The sequence below is a fragment of the Vulpes lagopus genome, chromosome 11, assembly GCF_018345385.1.
Source record: "Vulpes lagopus strain Blue_001 chromosome 11, ASM1834538v1, whole genome shotgun sequence".
NCBI classification, from domain to species: domain Eukaryota; kingdom Metazoa; phylum Chordata; class Mammalia; order Carnivora; family Canidae; genus Vulpes; species Vulpes lagopus.
In genome coordinates this window covers 71006041-71020411 of record NC_054834.1, presented here as the reverse complement: position 1 = coordinate 71020411, position 14371 = coordinate 71006041, and the positions used below count along the sequence as shown (strand labels likewise).

General features: G+C 55.0%; 2 protein-coding genes across 7 annotated transcripts in view; one reads left to right on the top strand and one right to left on the bottom strand.

The window, feature by feature from the left end:
- SHANK2 (SH3 and multiple ankyrin repeat domains 2) overlaps nt 1–7488 on the bottom strand; it is a 509567-nt gene extending 502079 nt beyond the window's left edge. For 3 of the 6 annotated variants that reach the window (XM_041774022.1, XM_041774021.1, XM_041774024.1), the window contains exon 1: nt 7009–7488. The gene's annotated coding sequence lies outside the window, so the exon portion shown is untranslated. The remainder of the gene's footprint in view (nt 1–7008) is intronic. The other 3 variants (XM_041774023.1, XM_041774025.1, XM_041774026.1) reach the window with 2 other exon arrangements.
- LOC121471653 (translation initiation factor IF-2-like) overlaps nt 1–13073 on the top strand; it is a 29100-nt gene extending 16027 nt beyond the window's left edge. Inside the window, exons 2-4 of the mRNA XM_041722436.1 lie at nt 5570–5743; nt 5907–6637; nt 12875–13073. Coding sequence (XP_041578370.1) covers nt 5570–5743; nt 5907–6637; nt 12875–13022 — 1053 coding nt within the window. The 3' untranslated portion in view covers nt 13023–13073. The remainder of the gene's footprint in view (nt 1–5569; nt 5744–5906; nt 6638–12874) is intronic.
- Nucleotides 13074–14371: the final 1298 nt, after the last annotated feature.

Genomic DNA, 14371 nt, shown 5'->3' with positions numbered 1-14371 from the left:
ATCGAACAGAATAGAAGAGCATCCGTCCAGCAGGAATCTTGCCAGACTCCACACAGAAACCCCTGCTGGTCACTCCCTGGGAGCCTGACCGACATCCCCAAGATCAGGCCTGAGAGCAGCCCGTTGGCCCAAGTCTGAAAACCTCAAAGTGAGGCCAAGAAAGACAGGCCCGGCTGCTTGTGGCTTCGTGGAGCTGAACGTGCAAGGAGGAGGGAAAGTCTGGAGCCACCAGGGGCTGGCTGTAGCTTCTGCACCAGGGATGCCTTCCAGTCAATATGTTCTTTTCAACAAACAATCCCCCCAGGCTGACTCCACATCTGGTGCCCCTCAGGACCCTGAGACCTGGGCCCTTCCCTGGGGACTGGTCTGCCTGGGGCCCCACTCGAAGTAGAGTCAAATGCCTACAGTTGGCCAGGCCCCCTGTATGAGATGGTGGCAGCACAGAACACCATGGAAATCAGGAAGGAGACAGATTAGGGGGTGAGGGGGTGGCAGGAAAATCCCTCAGTGGTGGCAGCTGTGCTCTGTGTTCTTAGAGGTACAACTGAGACAGCAGACATGCCCCCTCTACCCCCACAGGGCACGCCTGTTCCTCACTGTCCCAGGCTGACCCTCAGCTTTGCTCAGGATGTGTGACCATCTCCCTGGGCCCAGGCCCTCCGGACCCACCCGGCAGGCACCTCCTGCCCTTCCGGGAGCGCCCCAGAAAGCACCTGGCCAGCTCCTTGGTCCAGGCTCCCTGCCTCTCCCCACCCCACCCAGGAATCTAGGCACTGTTTCGAGATCTCTCAGCCCAGCAACAAAGGGAGACTCTGGAGTAGGACCTGGCTCCTGGGGAGCATTCAGGTGGTCACCTCGGTATCCACACCGTCCCCAGGGTGGGACTCCTCTGCAGGAACCCTTAGTGTGGGGCAGGATCTGGCCCATTTCTCTCCCCCCAGCCCAGGGGCCTCGGAAAGGAATCAAACCCTTCTGAAGCTGCTAGGTGCAGAAAGGCCTGGGGATCCACACCCCAGCAGCCCCTCCTACCTTTTCCATATGAAAGGCCTCAGTCCCTTGTGAACTTGTCATCGTGTCCGAACATATCTTGAGCAGCTGTCTCCTGCTCATCCCCCCACAGCTGGGATGGAGGTGGGAGGCACTGTCCCGCAGGATGGCTGATTATTTGTGGTTCGGGCTTTGGTTCTTTTTTTTTTTTTTAAGATTATTATTCATGAGAGACACACAGAGAGAAAGAGGCAGAGACACAGGCAGAGGGAGAAGTAGGCTCTATGCAGGGAGCCTGATGTGGGACTTGATCCTGGGATGCCAGGATCACACCCCGGGCACCCTTGGTTCCCCAAGGGCTCCTGATACCAAACACAGGAAGGTGGTTGAACCAAGTCTTTAATTAAAACACCAAAAACACCCACCCGCCGCCAAGAGGCACGTTTCCAGCAGAACACTTAGAGTGTTAGAGCTTACTGTGTGCTCTGGATCCGCACTGATTTTTTTTCTAGATACTTAGCAACTTGAGGTCATAGGAAAAAAATTTTAAAGTCAATTTATGTGCGTTTTCTTTGCAGAGAAATATGCTAGATCGATGAATAAGAGACCTGCCAGCATGAAAGTCTATTCAGTTAGGATAAGGCTCTGCGGGGGGAGGGGTAGTAGACCCTCAAGAAAGCAAAGGAAGGATGAACAGGCCCCACAGCTGCTCCACCTGTTTGCCAAGGAAAGGAGGTGCCATGTCACTGGTGCTTTATACAGCAGGGAGCACAGTTCAAGTTGGCCAACAGTCACTTTTAAAATGCCAATATTTATCTCCTGGACGAGGTTCTCCATTCTCTGCAAATATTGAGGCCTAGGATGAATAATTTTAGATGTTGACTTAAAAATGCATGGGAAGGCTCATTCGACGGGTGTGGCCAGAATTGGAGGTAGGTGGGCAGGAAGGCGTCCAGGGCGAGATGTGGTCAGTTTTGGGGCATATTTCAAGGTTTCACACAAAATGGTGCAGGAAACATGTAATAGGTCACACGGTTTTTAAACGCAATGCTTTTAGGGAGCTGAGAGACAAAAGCATTTCTTTGAAGAAACTTGCCCAGCCAGGTGCCCCCTCTGCAGGTCTGCAATGATTATCCACCTAATGGATGCCTCCTGGTGAGTGTCCTCAGCTACCAGCTCAGGACCTGCCAACCATCGACCTGCCGGCCGAAACCTTGAGCATCACTCAAAGGGTGCTCCCAGGACTCCTGAGGGTGAAGACCCTCTGGGAGCTCCAGTCCTGCCACTCTGGCCCCAACTGAAATTTCGGGGGGGCGGCCAGGAGCCCCCCACCCCTGAGGTCCAGCATTTGAGATCTGCAGCTTTAACATCAGGAGCTCGTGGCCTAATTCAAGGCGCACACCCCTCACCAAACCACCCTGAGAGTCAGTCCTTGGCAAACCCCACAAGGACAATTTCCCAACACTGTCCGACCAGTCACTGGGCGCAGGCCCCACCCCCTCCCTGCACCGACATCTGGCAGCCAATCACCAGTAGCCCTGCTCTCCACTGCAGCTGCCAGCAAACTCCTAGCAGCCCCACAGGCTTTTATGGGCTTAATCTCCCAGAAAGAGACACGGGCCTCAGCTGCACACCAGGGTCCCGACCCTGAGCTTCAGGCAGGCTCTGGGATTGGCCCCAGGACTGAGCTGGCCTCCCCGCTACCCTGTGAAGACTAGAAACCCCTTGAGGGCTAGGAAGGCTCATGCCAGGTACAAACTTATCCCCCAAAGCCTGCCTCAGTATCCCCCCAGAGACACATTCCCTAGCCACTTCTAAACATTCCTGGAATCTGCTTCCAAAGAAAATAAAAAGGGCCTATGGCATCAAGAAGTCTGATCAGAAACTCTTGTTTTCATTCTCCAGCTATAGCTCTTTTCACAAGCAGTTACAAGAATAATGGTCTAACCAGACAAATCTTCCTGCTGGGTCACCGGCTCCCTCGCCCTGTGTGTGGTTGTGCGTGGTTGTGTGGTGCAGGGGCCTGAGGGCTGGGCTAGCTCTCCCAGGCTGCTTGCAGTCCCAGCTGCCCCACTCCCTAGCTGTGTGACCTCAGGCTAGTGGTTTCCCTCCTCTGAGCTTCAGGCTCCAAATCTGTGAAATGAGAAGAATCAATCTCTCTCTTTCTTTCTCTTTCTCTCTCTCTCTCTCTCTCTCTCTCTCTCTCTCTCTCTGGAGTTCTCTGAGGCCCGAATGAGGTCATCCAGAACAAGAGTGTCAACGCAAGCCCTGCCAGGAGGGAAATACTGAGCGAGTGGGAATACTGGCCATCCTCTGTGGTGGCTGCTGGCATTGTCAGGGGTTCCCTGATCTTGGGACAAGAAGGAGACAGACCATTTCGGCCAAGGTCCCAGTGCAGTGCAGGCAAAGAAATGATGAGACATCCCAGACCTCCTCCAGGTGGTTCTATATCCACCGCTCCCCACCTACTCCACAGTGGGCTGAGGACCCTCTATCTGCCCTACAGCACCCGAAGGTCAACTCTATCACAACCCATGTGCCACTATGCAGGAACTGGCCCACCCCTGCTCTTCCCCCCACTAGCCCGGAAGCTCCCAGGGTGAGGGTGGGCCAGCCCCTGGGGCCAGCTCCCAGCCTGGTGCTCAGTGGTGGCAGGCCCTCAGATGCAACACGCAGAGAAAATCTGATATACCCTAGATCACCTCAGACCATTGGAGAAGGCAGGCCCCTCGCTGGGTGGGAGGGTCAGGTGCAAGAGCCAGGTCACCAGGGTCTCACTGCTTGGGACGCTAGGCTATAAGCCTTTCACCCAATCAGTTTGCAGGCTTTCAACAAGTGGGAGGAGTGGGGGGTGAGGGGTGGGGTGTGATAGATAGATAGATAGATAGATAGATAGATAGATAGATAGATAGATAGTGGTGGTGCTGGGGCCTCCAAAGATTTTTTTTAAAAACTGGCTTTTGTTCAAGGCGATTACCTCCCCACCTCTTCGAAAACTTCCCTAGGTCAAAGCAGAGAGAATCCAGGTAGTTCACAGAGATCACTTTGAGGAAGAGGATCCCAAATGTCCCCTCCCTGCGGCTTGGGACAAAGGGAGACTCCAGGGGAGGCTGGAACTAGACGGTCCCCCGGGGCTCTTCTGGCCACACCCCTGCCTCCCAGGGAGTGGTTGTCCGCCGTTTACACTGCAGGAGGGGGAGCTCTTGAGAGGTGGGCATTCAGGGGTCTCGGGGCTAGGACGTGGATGGGAGCTTCACTGCCAGGATTCCCTTGGGGGGGAGGGGCAGATCTTGACCTTCCTGGCAACTAAACTCCCAAAATGGAGTCCCATTTTGGAAAACCCCCATTACTACCCCAAGGTGACAAGGACGCCAGAACTCTACACATTAGGACTCTGACATAGTTGCAAATAATGCCAGTAGAAGAAAGAATTACTTTCCTATAAAAATCCGTCTCTACTAGTGTTTTCCTCTACATTGGTCAACTCCTGGCGTGTTTTTCTTAGTTTCAAGCTTTTTCTTCCACCTCGCTCCCCACCACTGATGGAATAAAATGTGATACTATCTGAGAACTGTTTTATCTCTTCCTGGAGGCATTCCTCACAGCTGACCCTTGACCCCCGAAGGCCAGGGCTCCCTCTAGACCGGACCCTGCAGGGGCCCCCCTGCCCAAGTCACCAGCAGAGGGGGGCCCTGCTCACAGGCCCAAAAACTGGCCCCGAGAAACGAAGGAAAGCCCCCTTGGAAACGCTCCTGAATACGAATAGGGCTTTCTCAAGCAAATTACACTTGTGGGGACAGTCTTTAGAAGATCCCCTACCGCAGTCCCCTAAGTGACTGGATTTGTTCAAAGCAGCCAAGCGCTGTCAACAATGCCTGCTGGGAGCTGCCTTGATAGGCAAAATGACCTTATTCATGAAGCACTCCTGTTGCTACTTGAGCAGTTGCTCCTTCAATACCGACCCAAAGGAGACCCCAGCTTTCCACTCAATTCCTCCTTTCTGGAAAACCAGAAATCCCAAAGCCCCTAGGATGGCCCCCACTTCCTTGAGAGTGCTGCTGCCCGGCCGACTTACATCCAGCCACTGTGAAGGCAGCCTAACTCCTATCGAGACAGGGGTCTCCCTCTGGCCTCCTTAAGGATACCAGGGCTTCCCAGGGAAAACTCCACCTACCGCTTCCCAACAGCTCCTTTCCCCCTAGGATGACCGTGGAACCCCCCAGTAGGAGCAAATCTCCAGGAGTGGTGTGAAAACTGAGGCGAGGTTCGCACTCTCCCCAAGGGTTGTTCTGGACACTCCGGAACCCCCAACGCCCGCAGGTCGTCACTGACTCTCGGGTAGCATCAGGGCGCAGGCATGGGGCTGACTCCAGGGGCCACACACACTCCCGGGCCGGGCAGCAGGGTCGAGGGCCGAGTCCCAGGTAGAGATCAAAGCGCCGCCCCAACGGAGGGCCTCCGAAATTACCTCTCTGATTCTTGGAGCTTAATTTAATTAGAGGACTGACCTCATTAATTGGAACTTGAGTTCTGCACAAAAAGAGGTCACGAAACCATCCAATTTACTACCTCCAATTTCCAGATGGAAGCCACTTCGTTTCTGGAGGCCTCTGAGACTCCCGGGGCTGTGCCCACAACTGCCGGCGGCCAGGCCCCCAAGTACCGCGACCTAAGCGGCCCAAGCGCCTTCCTTCCAGCCGCCCAGGGTCGCTTTAAAAGCTCCTCCACGAACTCCATGGCCAAGAGCACCGATCTCGCCCCGTTGGGGCGCCCCCAGCCCCAGAGAAACCCAAACCTCGCCTGCGAGCCCGCGCTCACACCCCGCGGAGCCCCGAGACCCGCGCGAGGAGGTCCAGGGGGGCCGCGCCTTCCGACCCGGGTGCTGAGGTCCACCCGGCCCCCGCGCCCTCCGAACCCAGGCGGCGAGGTCTACCTGCTGCGGAGCGCACCCTCCGAACCCGGGCGGCGAGGGCCACGCCGGCCCCCGCGCCCTCCGGTCCCGGCCGAGGCCCTCCACGGGGGTCGCACCTGCTTGCGCAATCCGGCGGCCCCAGCTCCGGTGGCGAGGGAGCGGTCGGTGTCTCCAGGCGCGCCCCGCGCCCCGGCAGCCCTGCGGAGGCGCCTGGGCCGCGGGCTGCGCGGGCGGAGCTGCCCGGCCGCCGGGAGGAGGGATGCCCGGGCGAAAGTTGCCAGGGAAACTTGATCAACTCGAGCGCGCCGGTGCCAGCCTCCTGCATAATTCACGGGCGGCGGCGGCGGGCCGCCGGGGGCCCCTCACCTGCACCGGCCGGGTCCTCCCCCCCAATCCCGGCTGGGGCGCGCAGCGGGCAGAGGCCCGGCACCAGGCGCCGGCGCTGCGCGACCCCGGGACTGGGGGGACCGACCCGCGGCGCCCCGGGCCTGCGCCGGCCGCAGCCTCCCGGAGCCCGCTGCTCCAGACGCGCGCACCTGCATGGGGGCTCTGCGCGCCGGCTCCGGGCTGGGTGACCGCTGCGGGGTCCCTGGGGACCCTGCGCCCGCGGCTTGGGTCCCCGCCCCCCGCGCGCCCCCTGGCGGCCCCGAGCCCGCTCCTCGGCCAAGCCTACGGACCCCAGTCCCCAGGCCGGCGGGTGGCGACCGAGGGCAGCCAGACCCCGGGCAGACCCCGGAGGTAGGTCCGAGCTGCCCCGGCGGGAGGCGCGGGACGCGGCAGGGGTGAGCAGGCGAGGGCTCCCGCGCGCCGCGCCCACGCCTCTGCCAGAGCGCCTTACGCCGGCCCCTACCCCGAAGGAAGCCGGGCGGAGGTGTCTTCACTGAGAAGCGCCCCCCCGCACGCGCGGAACCCTCCTCCCCACCCCCACCCCACCCCCACCGCCGCTCCCGCGGGCCCAGGTCTGCGCCTACCCGGTACTTGGTGCTCGGGGCAGCCCGACGCACCCAGCGCACAGCTGGCGGGCAGGACCGGGCGCCCGGGGCCACCTCCCGCGGTCCCGGCCACCGCGCCCCGCGCCCGCAGCGCCCTGCGCCCCCGCCGCCGCTTACCTCGCTCGGCGGCCGCCCGGGAGTCAGGCCAAGGAGAGCCCCGGGGAGGGGGCGAGTCCGCGCGCACCTGGCTCCGCCGCGGGGACCCGAGCGGCGCCGCGCCCAGCCCGGCCGGAGCGCCCGAGTCGCCGGAGCCGCCGCGCGCAGGTGTCGGGGGGCGGGGTGGGGGGTGGGGGGCGCCGCGGCCCCGCCCCGCGCTGCAGCCCGGGCCGGGGGCTCGCGGCGGGGTGCTCAGCGGTCCCTCCCCTCGGCCCCGCGCGGGCGGCCCGGGCCGGAGACGGTGGGGGAGGGGTCCTCTCGGCGCCGAAGGGCGCGCGCCGCCGGGACCCGCCTGCGCGGCCCCCGCCCCCTCCCGCGCCCCCCCGCGCCCCCCCGCGCCCTCCCGCGCCGCGGCCCCCGCCCCCGGCACCTGCCCCGGCCGCTCGGGCGCGGCGCGCGGGGTCTGTTGTGGCAACCCCGGGGCCGCCTCCGCCCGCCCCGCCCCGCCCCGGGCTGCGCCGCTCGCCGCCCCCTTCCCCCAGCGAGCCCCGACACCGCCAGGTCCTTTAGCTCTGTAAGGCCGGGTTGGCTGTGCGCGGTTACCCGGAACGCAGCCGGCTCCCGCCCCGAGCGCTTTGCTAACAGGATTCGGAAGCGCAGAGGCCCTCGGCACAGCGGCGCGTTTGCAGAGCCCGGAAAACTTTGTGCCCGGGTGACACGCCGCCCTCTGCCTCCCGGCACCCTCCACCCGGGCGCCTGCCCTCCGGGGGCCGCTGTCCTCTCGCCACGGAACCGTTCAGGGGGAGGGCAGGGGAGTAAAAGCCAACCGCTCGGAGGAGAGGCAAAGGGCAGCCTCCGGGGACGCCCAGGAATCCTGTTATTATCCAGGGCTGGGGAATGGCCAGGTTTACCAAAACCCGGGGAGGGTCCTCGGAGCCCTGGCCCCCAGCTCCCAGCTGCGACTCGGTGGTGGATTTACTCCTCCCAACCTGATGCATGAGCAATTGTCTAATAATTTCTCAAGCCCCTAATAATTCACTGCTAATTACACCAGCCACGGAGGTTTCTATGTCCTGAGTTTTCCAATGTTCTGGAAGGGAAAGCAGTTCCTGCCCAAGATTTGCAATGTGAGTTGGGGGTGGGGGTGGGGGTGGGGCGGCAGATGGGGAGTCCTTGGGGTCACAAACCCTCCAGGCTGTGATGTGGAACATGCTTCCAGGACAGGAAGCCTTCCATGTTTCAAAACCCACCCTTGTGTCTCCCCAGGAAAAGTATACAGACTATAAATACATTTCTATTTTTATGTATTTCTAATGTATTGCAATATACATACTTTTAAAACTCAATCTTATAGAACATGCCTGAGAGATTTGCATGGGCCAGTGACTCCAACACACCAAAGGCAAAGTTAAATATTTGCTCTAGATACTTTTTTTTTTGTCCTCTGCTTGCATAATTGTCCCACATTTCAAAGAAGTCTTTAAAAGCACTTGGGTTAAAAAAAATAAAAAAAAGGTTGTATTTGGGGCCTAAATATTTCAGGACACATGTGGAGCAAATACTGTAACTCCTCGAGGGCAACTGCCAAATGCAAACCTCTTTTCTGTCCTCTGCTTCCTTAAGCATGAGACTTAATAAAATGTTTGTTGAGTGAATAAAGGAGGCAATCAATCAAATAATAATAATCCTCAAGCAGAAAGCATGAGGCCTGGCAGGATCCAACAGGCATAATTTCTTTGACATGGAAGCAGGTGATCCTGCAGCACAGGGAGAGGATAGGTCAGCAGAATGTTCCGATGTTCTTTGGGTTGGTCAGTGGCAGATCCAACATTATGTGGCTTCTGGTGGGCTTGGGGTCGCTTTATCTTCCCATAACTTACATCAGACCCTGTGACCCCAAACAAAACCTCTCATCTAAACAAAGCCATGTGTTTGCCTACAATTCCAACTCAAAGAGGAGTCCCCAACATGTCACTGCCTCCAACCAGATTCCTACCGCCCCCACACACACACTCCTCCCCAGGTTTCTGGGACTACCTGGAACACAGCAGAGGAAGCTGCTGGCCACAGTGCAGCTGTGGACACATTTCTGTTGTCCCCACAGAGGACCCCAGTGTCAAAGTCACTCTGCTATCTTCAAGAAACACTTCCCCAGGGACCTAGGCCCCCACCAGCCTGTCTACCCCAGGGGACACCCCTTGGCCACCCCTTGGCCACTCCTCCAGTCCCCCATCTGTTTGTTGCCCTCAAGTGAAGAGCCCCTTGTGAAAGGCTGCCAACCAAGGACCCTGCAACAGCGCCTTTTCAAACCCCTTCTTGCTCACCACGAGTGACTTTGGTTTTCGGGGTGCACCTTCACCCCTGACAGCCCATCCCTGCTGTGGTTTGACGCTTCATACTGCTCGAAGCTTTTCAGCCGTCTCATGTGCAATGGGCCCAGGGTGGTACGTGTCATAAGGCACCTTGTTTTCGTTTTGGTGTAGGAACAGGGAAATAATCTTTTTTGCTTCCGAATTTCAGACCTCTCTATTTTCATTTCTGTAAGCGGCCTTTTCGTGGGTCCCCACCCCACAAACATGTACGATGATGTTGAAAAGAGCTTGCCGGAAGGTATACGGTTTTTGCTTTGATGAACTCTTCTTTCCATAGAACCTGAAGCAATCAGCCACCAGTCACAGCATTTAGGGGCTGCCCACTGAGCACAGAGCACCCCAGGACTTCCCGGAAAAAGTAGCTATTTTACAGAGTACTCAAAACTGGGACACTGCACTGTTAAGAGAGGTAAAACATAACCAACTTCTCTGTCCTGGGAGAAACATTATAAATATTTTGTGGCTTAGATTAACCCAGAGGCTCATTGCTTTCTGCAGCAGGCCTGTCTCCAGAGCAGCATGCTTGGGCTGCCGAAGTGGGAGTAACGCAACCCAACCCTCCAGCTACCCGGTGGGAAGCTGAGGTACAAGGAGGGACAGGACATGGGGTCAGAGCCAGGTCAAGGCAGGTGTGCGCAGGTCAAGGCAGGTAAAGGCAGGTGTGCACAGGTCAAGGCAGGTGTGCACAGGTGAAGTCAGGTGAAGGCAGATAAAGGTAGACACTCCAGCCAACAAGTTTGCCTCATTCCCCCATCCCTGCCAGATCCCCATGTTTTTGCAATTTTTTTCTATATGTTTTCCACTACAGAAAGAGTCCTACTTCCCTCACATTACCCCGCACCTCAAATATTGGACAATTCACTCATTTCTCCATAATTTTATGGCAAATTCAAGCTCAGGCACAAACTTGATACTATAAATACTCCCAGATCTTCCAAATCCCTCAACTCCTCGGCAGACGCCTCCCTCATTGCCCTTCTGTATCTCAACAAGGAGTTTTACTACTCCCCATTAATTTCCATGAGTTTATTTTCCATGGATTTGTTTCAAAAGCTTCCTGAAACAGACATCTGGCCCTAAGAGACAAGGCTGCTAACACTGCAAGAGCAGAAGGTGAGACCAGTTTGCCCCTCCTGGGATCTGAGACCACAAGAGGGGCTGGTCAGGAGCTTTCCTTGCTGGGCTGGAGGGGCAGGCGGCAGGGGGCAGGAGGCAAGGGCCCAGGCTCTGCCCTTAAGGCCAGCTTCCAAGCTTCCTGTTCAGAGACTTCTTCAGGCCTCCTGCCCTGACTAGGTCAGCCTGAGGAGGGAAGGAGTCAGATCCCAGGGCAGTTCTCAGTTCTGGTGGAAGCAGCGTGGGAGGCTGGGAGGGGCGAAGCTCAGTGCCACCAGCTGGCCCCCAGTCCACGGACACCTCCCTTGCTTACAGCAGAGACCTTGACAAAACACTTTTATTTGGAAGCTTCCCCCTCTGGGACTCCCCTTCCCTCCCCCCTCGCTCCTGCCTCCAGGGTCACCTCTGAAATATTGCAGGCAGCCTGTACCCAAGTCCTTGTTTCAGGCACAGCTTTCTGGGGAATCCCAAAATAACATGTGATTCTGTGTGACAGTGATGAAGATGAAGCCTTGCCCCATCAGGGACCCCTGGGATTGCCCTGGAGCTGAGGGGAAGTGAGGCCAGAGTGAAGTCATGCTAAGGAGGGAGAGTGCTGATGCAAAGCTACACTAGCAACTTAGTGCACAACAAAACCTATCAGAAGATCCCATTAAAACTGGCTCAGAGACTCTTGGGGTTTGCTTGGCAAGCAAAAAAAGAAGTAAACCTTTAAGATCACCAACAGACAGAAACAGCAGAGCTTTGAGAAAACAACATGCGTGATAGAGTGAGGGTTATCCCAACAACACTAGAATGCTTCCACATTAGCAAATCTATCAGGAGATACATCTGACCCCAAAAACATCCTAGTTTAAAAAAAAAGTGACTTGAGAATATTTTAAAATTGCTCAGTTTTAAATATGAAACCCAAGCCCAAGCCAGCATCATGTTCCATGTGAAACACTAAATCCTTCTTATTCAATCCAGGAATAAGATAGGAGAGCTGGCTAACATCACCAATACTGAATAGTTCTCTAGGAGTGCCCGCCAATGCAACTGAATAAGAAAATTCAATAAGAAAGGTTACGTATTTTAAAAAGAAGGCAAAAGTATCATTTGGGGAGGCACTGTGATATTCTAACTCGCTGAATTTAGGCAAGTGTCCTGTTCTATCTCTTTCCCAGTTTCCATTCCTGTAATTTCCATACCTGTAATTTCCATTCCTATAAAGTAGGGAGAGAAGCCGCAAAGAGTTGCTAAAAAGGTGAAGGCAGTGAATGTATATAATCTACTCAGAAGCATGCCTTGCAGGCTGTCAGCACATCTTACTTTCTGGAGGATCATTGCCTCTGCTGCTCTTAGACAGGGACTGTTGATACTGAAGAACTGCAATTCTCCCCCTAAACAGCATTAAATTCAAGCCCCATGCTGGCATGCAGTTTATCTGAAAGAAAAAACATGCAAAAACAAAAAAAGTAAAGCCACTTATATCTAGAACATAGAAAAGACTAAATTAAGAAGGCAATCCAATAAAAGAATGGGCAAAAGATTTGCGTAGGCCTCACCCAAGAGGCCATCAAACTGGCGGGCAAGCACATGAAAAGGTGCCCGATTGTATTTGTCGACAGAGAGAAAAAAAAAGCCACTGTGAGATCACTTCCCATTGGCTAACCTGAGGAAAGCAGGCTGTCCCCGGCACTGGAAGGTCTCAGGTCCTTGTCCAGCAGGTGCTGCTGGTGGTGGTACATGGAAACAGCCACCTTAGGAAGTGTTTCTGAAGTGTGTGCTAGGACCCGCTGCTCTACTCAGAGGTGCACACCCGGGAGCAATGAGTGTGTCTGTGCACCAGAAGATGTGTGCAAGAAGGCTCACAGCAGTCAGCAGAGAGGGGAAGGAACAGTGGTGCCACATTCGTGCAAGGAAAGCCCATCCACAGCAACAGTGAATGAACCCTTGCCGCCTGCAAAAGCATGAACTAATCTCGTAATTGGCATGTTCCATGAAAGGGGTGTAATTCCATCTATATAAGTTTGGAAAGCAGGCAGGAATGATCTATGGTGTTGGATGCTGGCACTCGGAGGGAGATGCGGGGGACTTCTGGGTGCTGGAAACATGCTGTCCCTTCATCTGGGAGCTGCTCACACGGGTGGGTTTGCGCTAGGAAAGTTCCTTGGGCTGTGCACTTATGATTTACGCCTTTTCTAAAAATCTGCTAGTCTGTGGTAAAAGTTGACTTCGGAATAGCAAGAAAAACCTCCAGGAAGAAAACAAGTAAAGGAGGCCCAAAATTAAATATACTGAAAAGCTACAGTAATTATAAGGAGTTCACTGATGGCGCCGTTGGCTGACACAGAAATGAAAGCAGCCTCACCATGTCCTCCTGTCTGGCTCTGACTCCAATGTTCTCCCCTTCCCTCCAGATTTCATTGCCACCAGGCCTCGTTGACAGCCTGCTCACGTGGAAGCCAGAGTACAGTATGGGCATCAGCATTGTGTGCTTCTGGAGGGTCTGGGGTCTCCTCGTTCATCTGGACCTGTGGCTCCCACGCACAACCTGGCACACGGTAGACACACAGCACGCACCCAGCACATGCCCAGCGTGTGCCCAGCTTACTTTCAGAGGAGAAAGGGAGGGAGGGAAGGGGGGTAGGAGGTATGGCTTGGGGGGAGCCCAGGACAGAATTCAGTCTGTCATAAATGTGCTTTTAAAAATGTGTTAACCATTTGCTTCAACGTGGATGGAACTGGAGGGTATTATGCTGAGTGAAATAAGTCAATCGGAGAAGGACAAACAGTGTATGTTCTCATTCATTTGGGGAATATAAATAATAGTGAAAGGGAATATAAAGGAAGGGAAAAGAAATGTTGGGAAATATCAGGAAGGGAGACAGAACATAAAGACTCCTAACTCGGGGAAACGAACTAGGGGTGGTGGATGGGGAGGAGGGCGGGGGGTGGAGGGGAATGAGTGACAGGCACTGAGGCGGACACTTGACGGGATGAGCACTGGGTGTTTTTCTGTATGTTGGTAAATTGAACACCAATAAAAATTAATTAAAAAAAATAAAAATAAAAATGTGTTTAAAAATTAAATAAATAAATAAATAAATAAATAAATAAAATAAAAATGTGTAAAGGGGGATCCTTGGGTGGCTCAGCGGTTTAGCACCTGCCTTCAGCCCAGGGTGTGATCCTGGGGACCGGGGATCAAGTCCCACATCAGGCTCCTGCATGGAGCCTGCTTCTCCCTCTGCCTGTGTCTCTGCCTCTCTGTCTCTCTCTGTGTGTTTCTCTTGAATAAATAAATAAAAATATTTTTTTTAAAATGTGTAAAAAGGAGAAGAACTAAGCAATAATTGGCGGCCCAGCAATTTTTTATAAACATAGCTAAATCTCTCACCCACTCCTCCTGACAATGATAAATGACAGATTAAAGATGTAGCCATTGGAGGCACCTGACTGGTGAAGCATCTGACTCTTGGTTTCAGCTCAGGTTCTGATCTCAGGGTCGTGGGATCAAGCCCCATGTCAGGCTCCACGCTCGAGGAGAGTCTGCTTGAGATTCTTTCTCCCTCTGCTCACCCCCACCCCCAAATAAATAAATGAATAAAATCTTGTCTTTAAAAAAAAGATGTAGGGATGCCTGGGTGGCTCAGTGGTTGAGTGTCTGCCTTCGGCTCAATGCATGATCCCAGGGTCCTGGGATCGAGTCCCACACCAGGCTCCCCGCAGGGAGCCTGCTTCTCCCTTTGCCTGTGTCTCTGCTTCTCTCTTTGTGTCTCTTATGAATAAATAAATAAAATCTTTTTAAAAAAAGATATAGCCATTAAATGCAAAATAATAAAACAACAGAGAAAGTCACAGATGATTATTCTTAGAATCCCAAGGCAGAGATAGCTGGAAAGCCTTTCTAAACA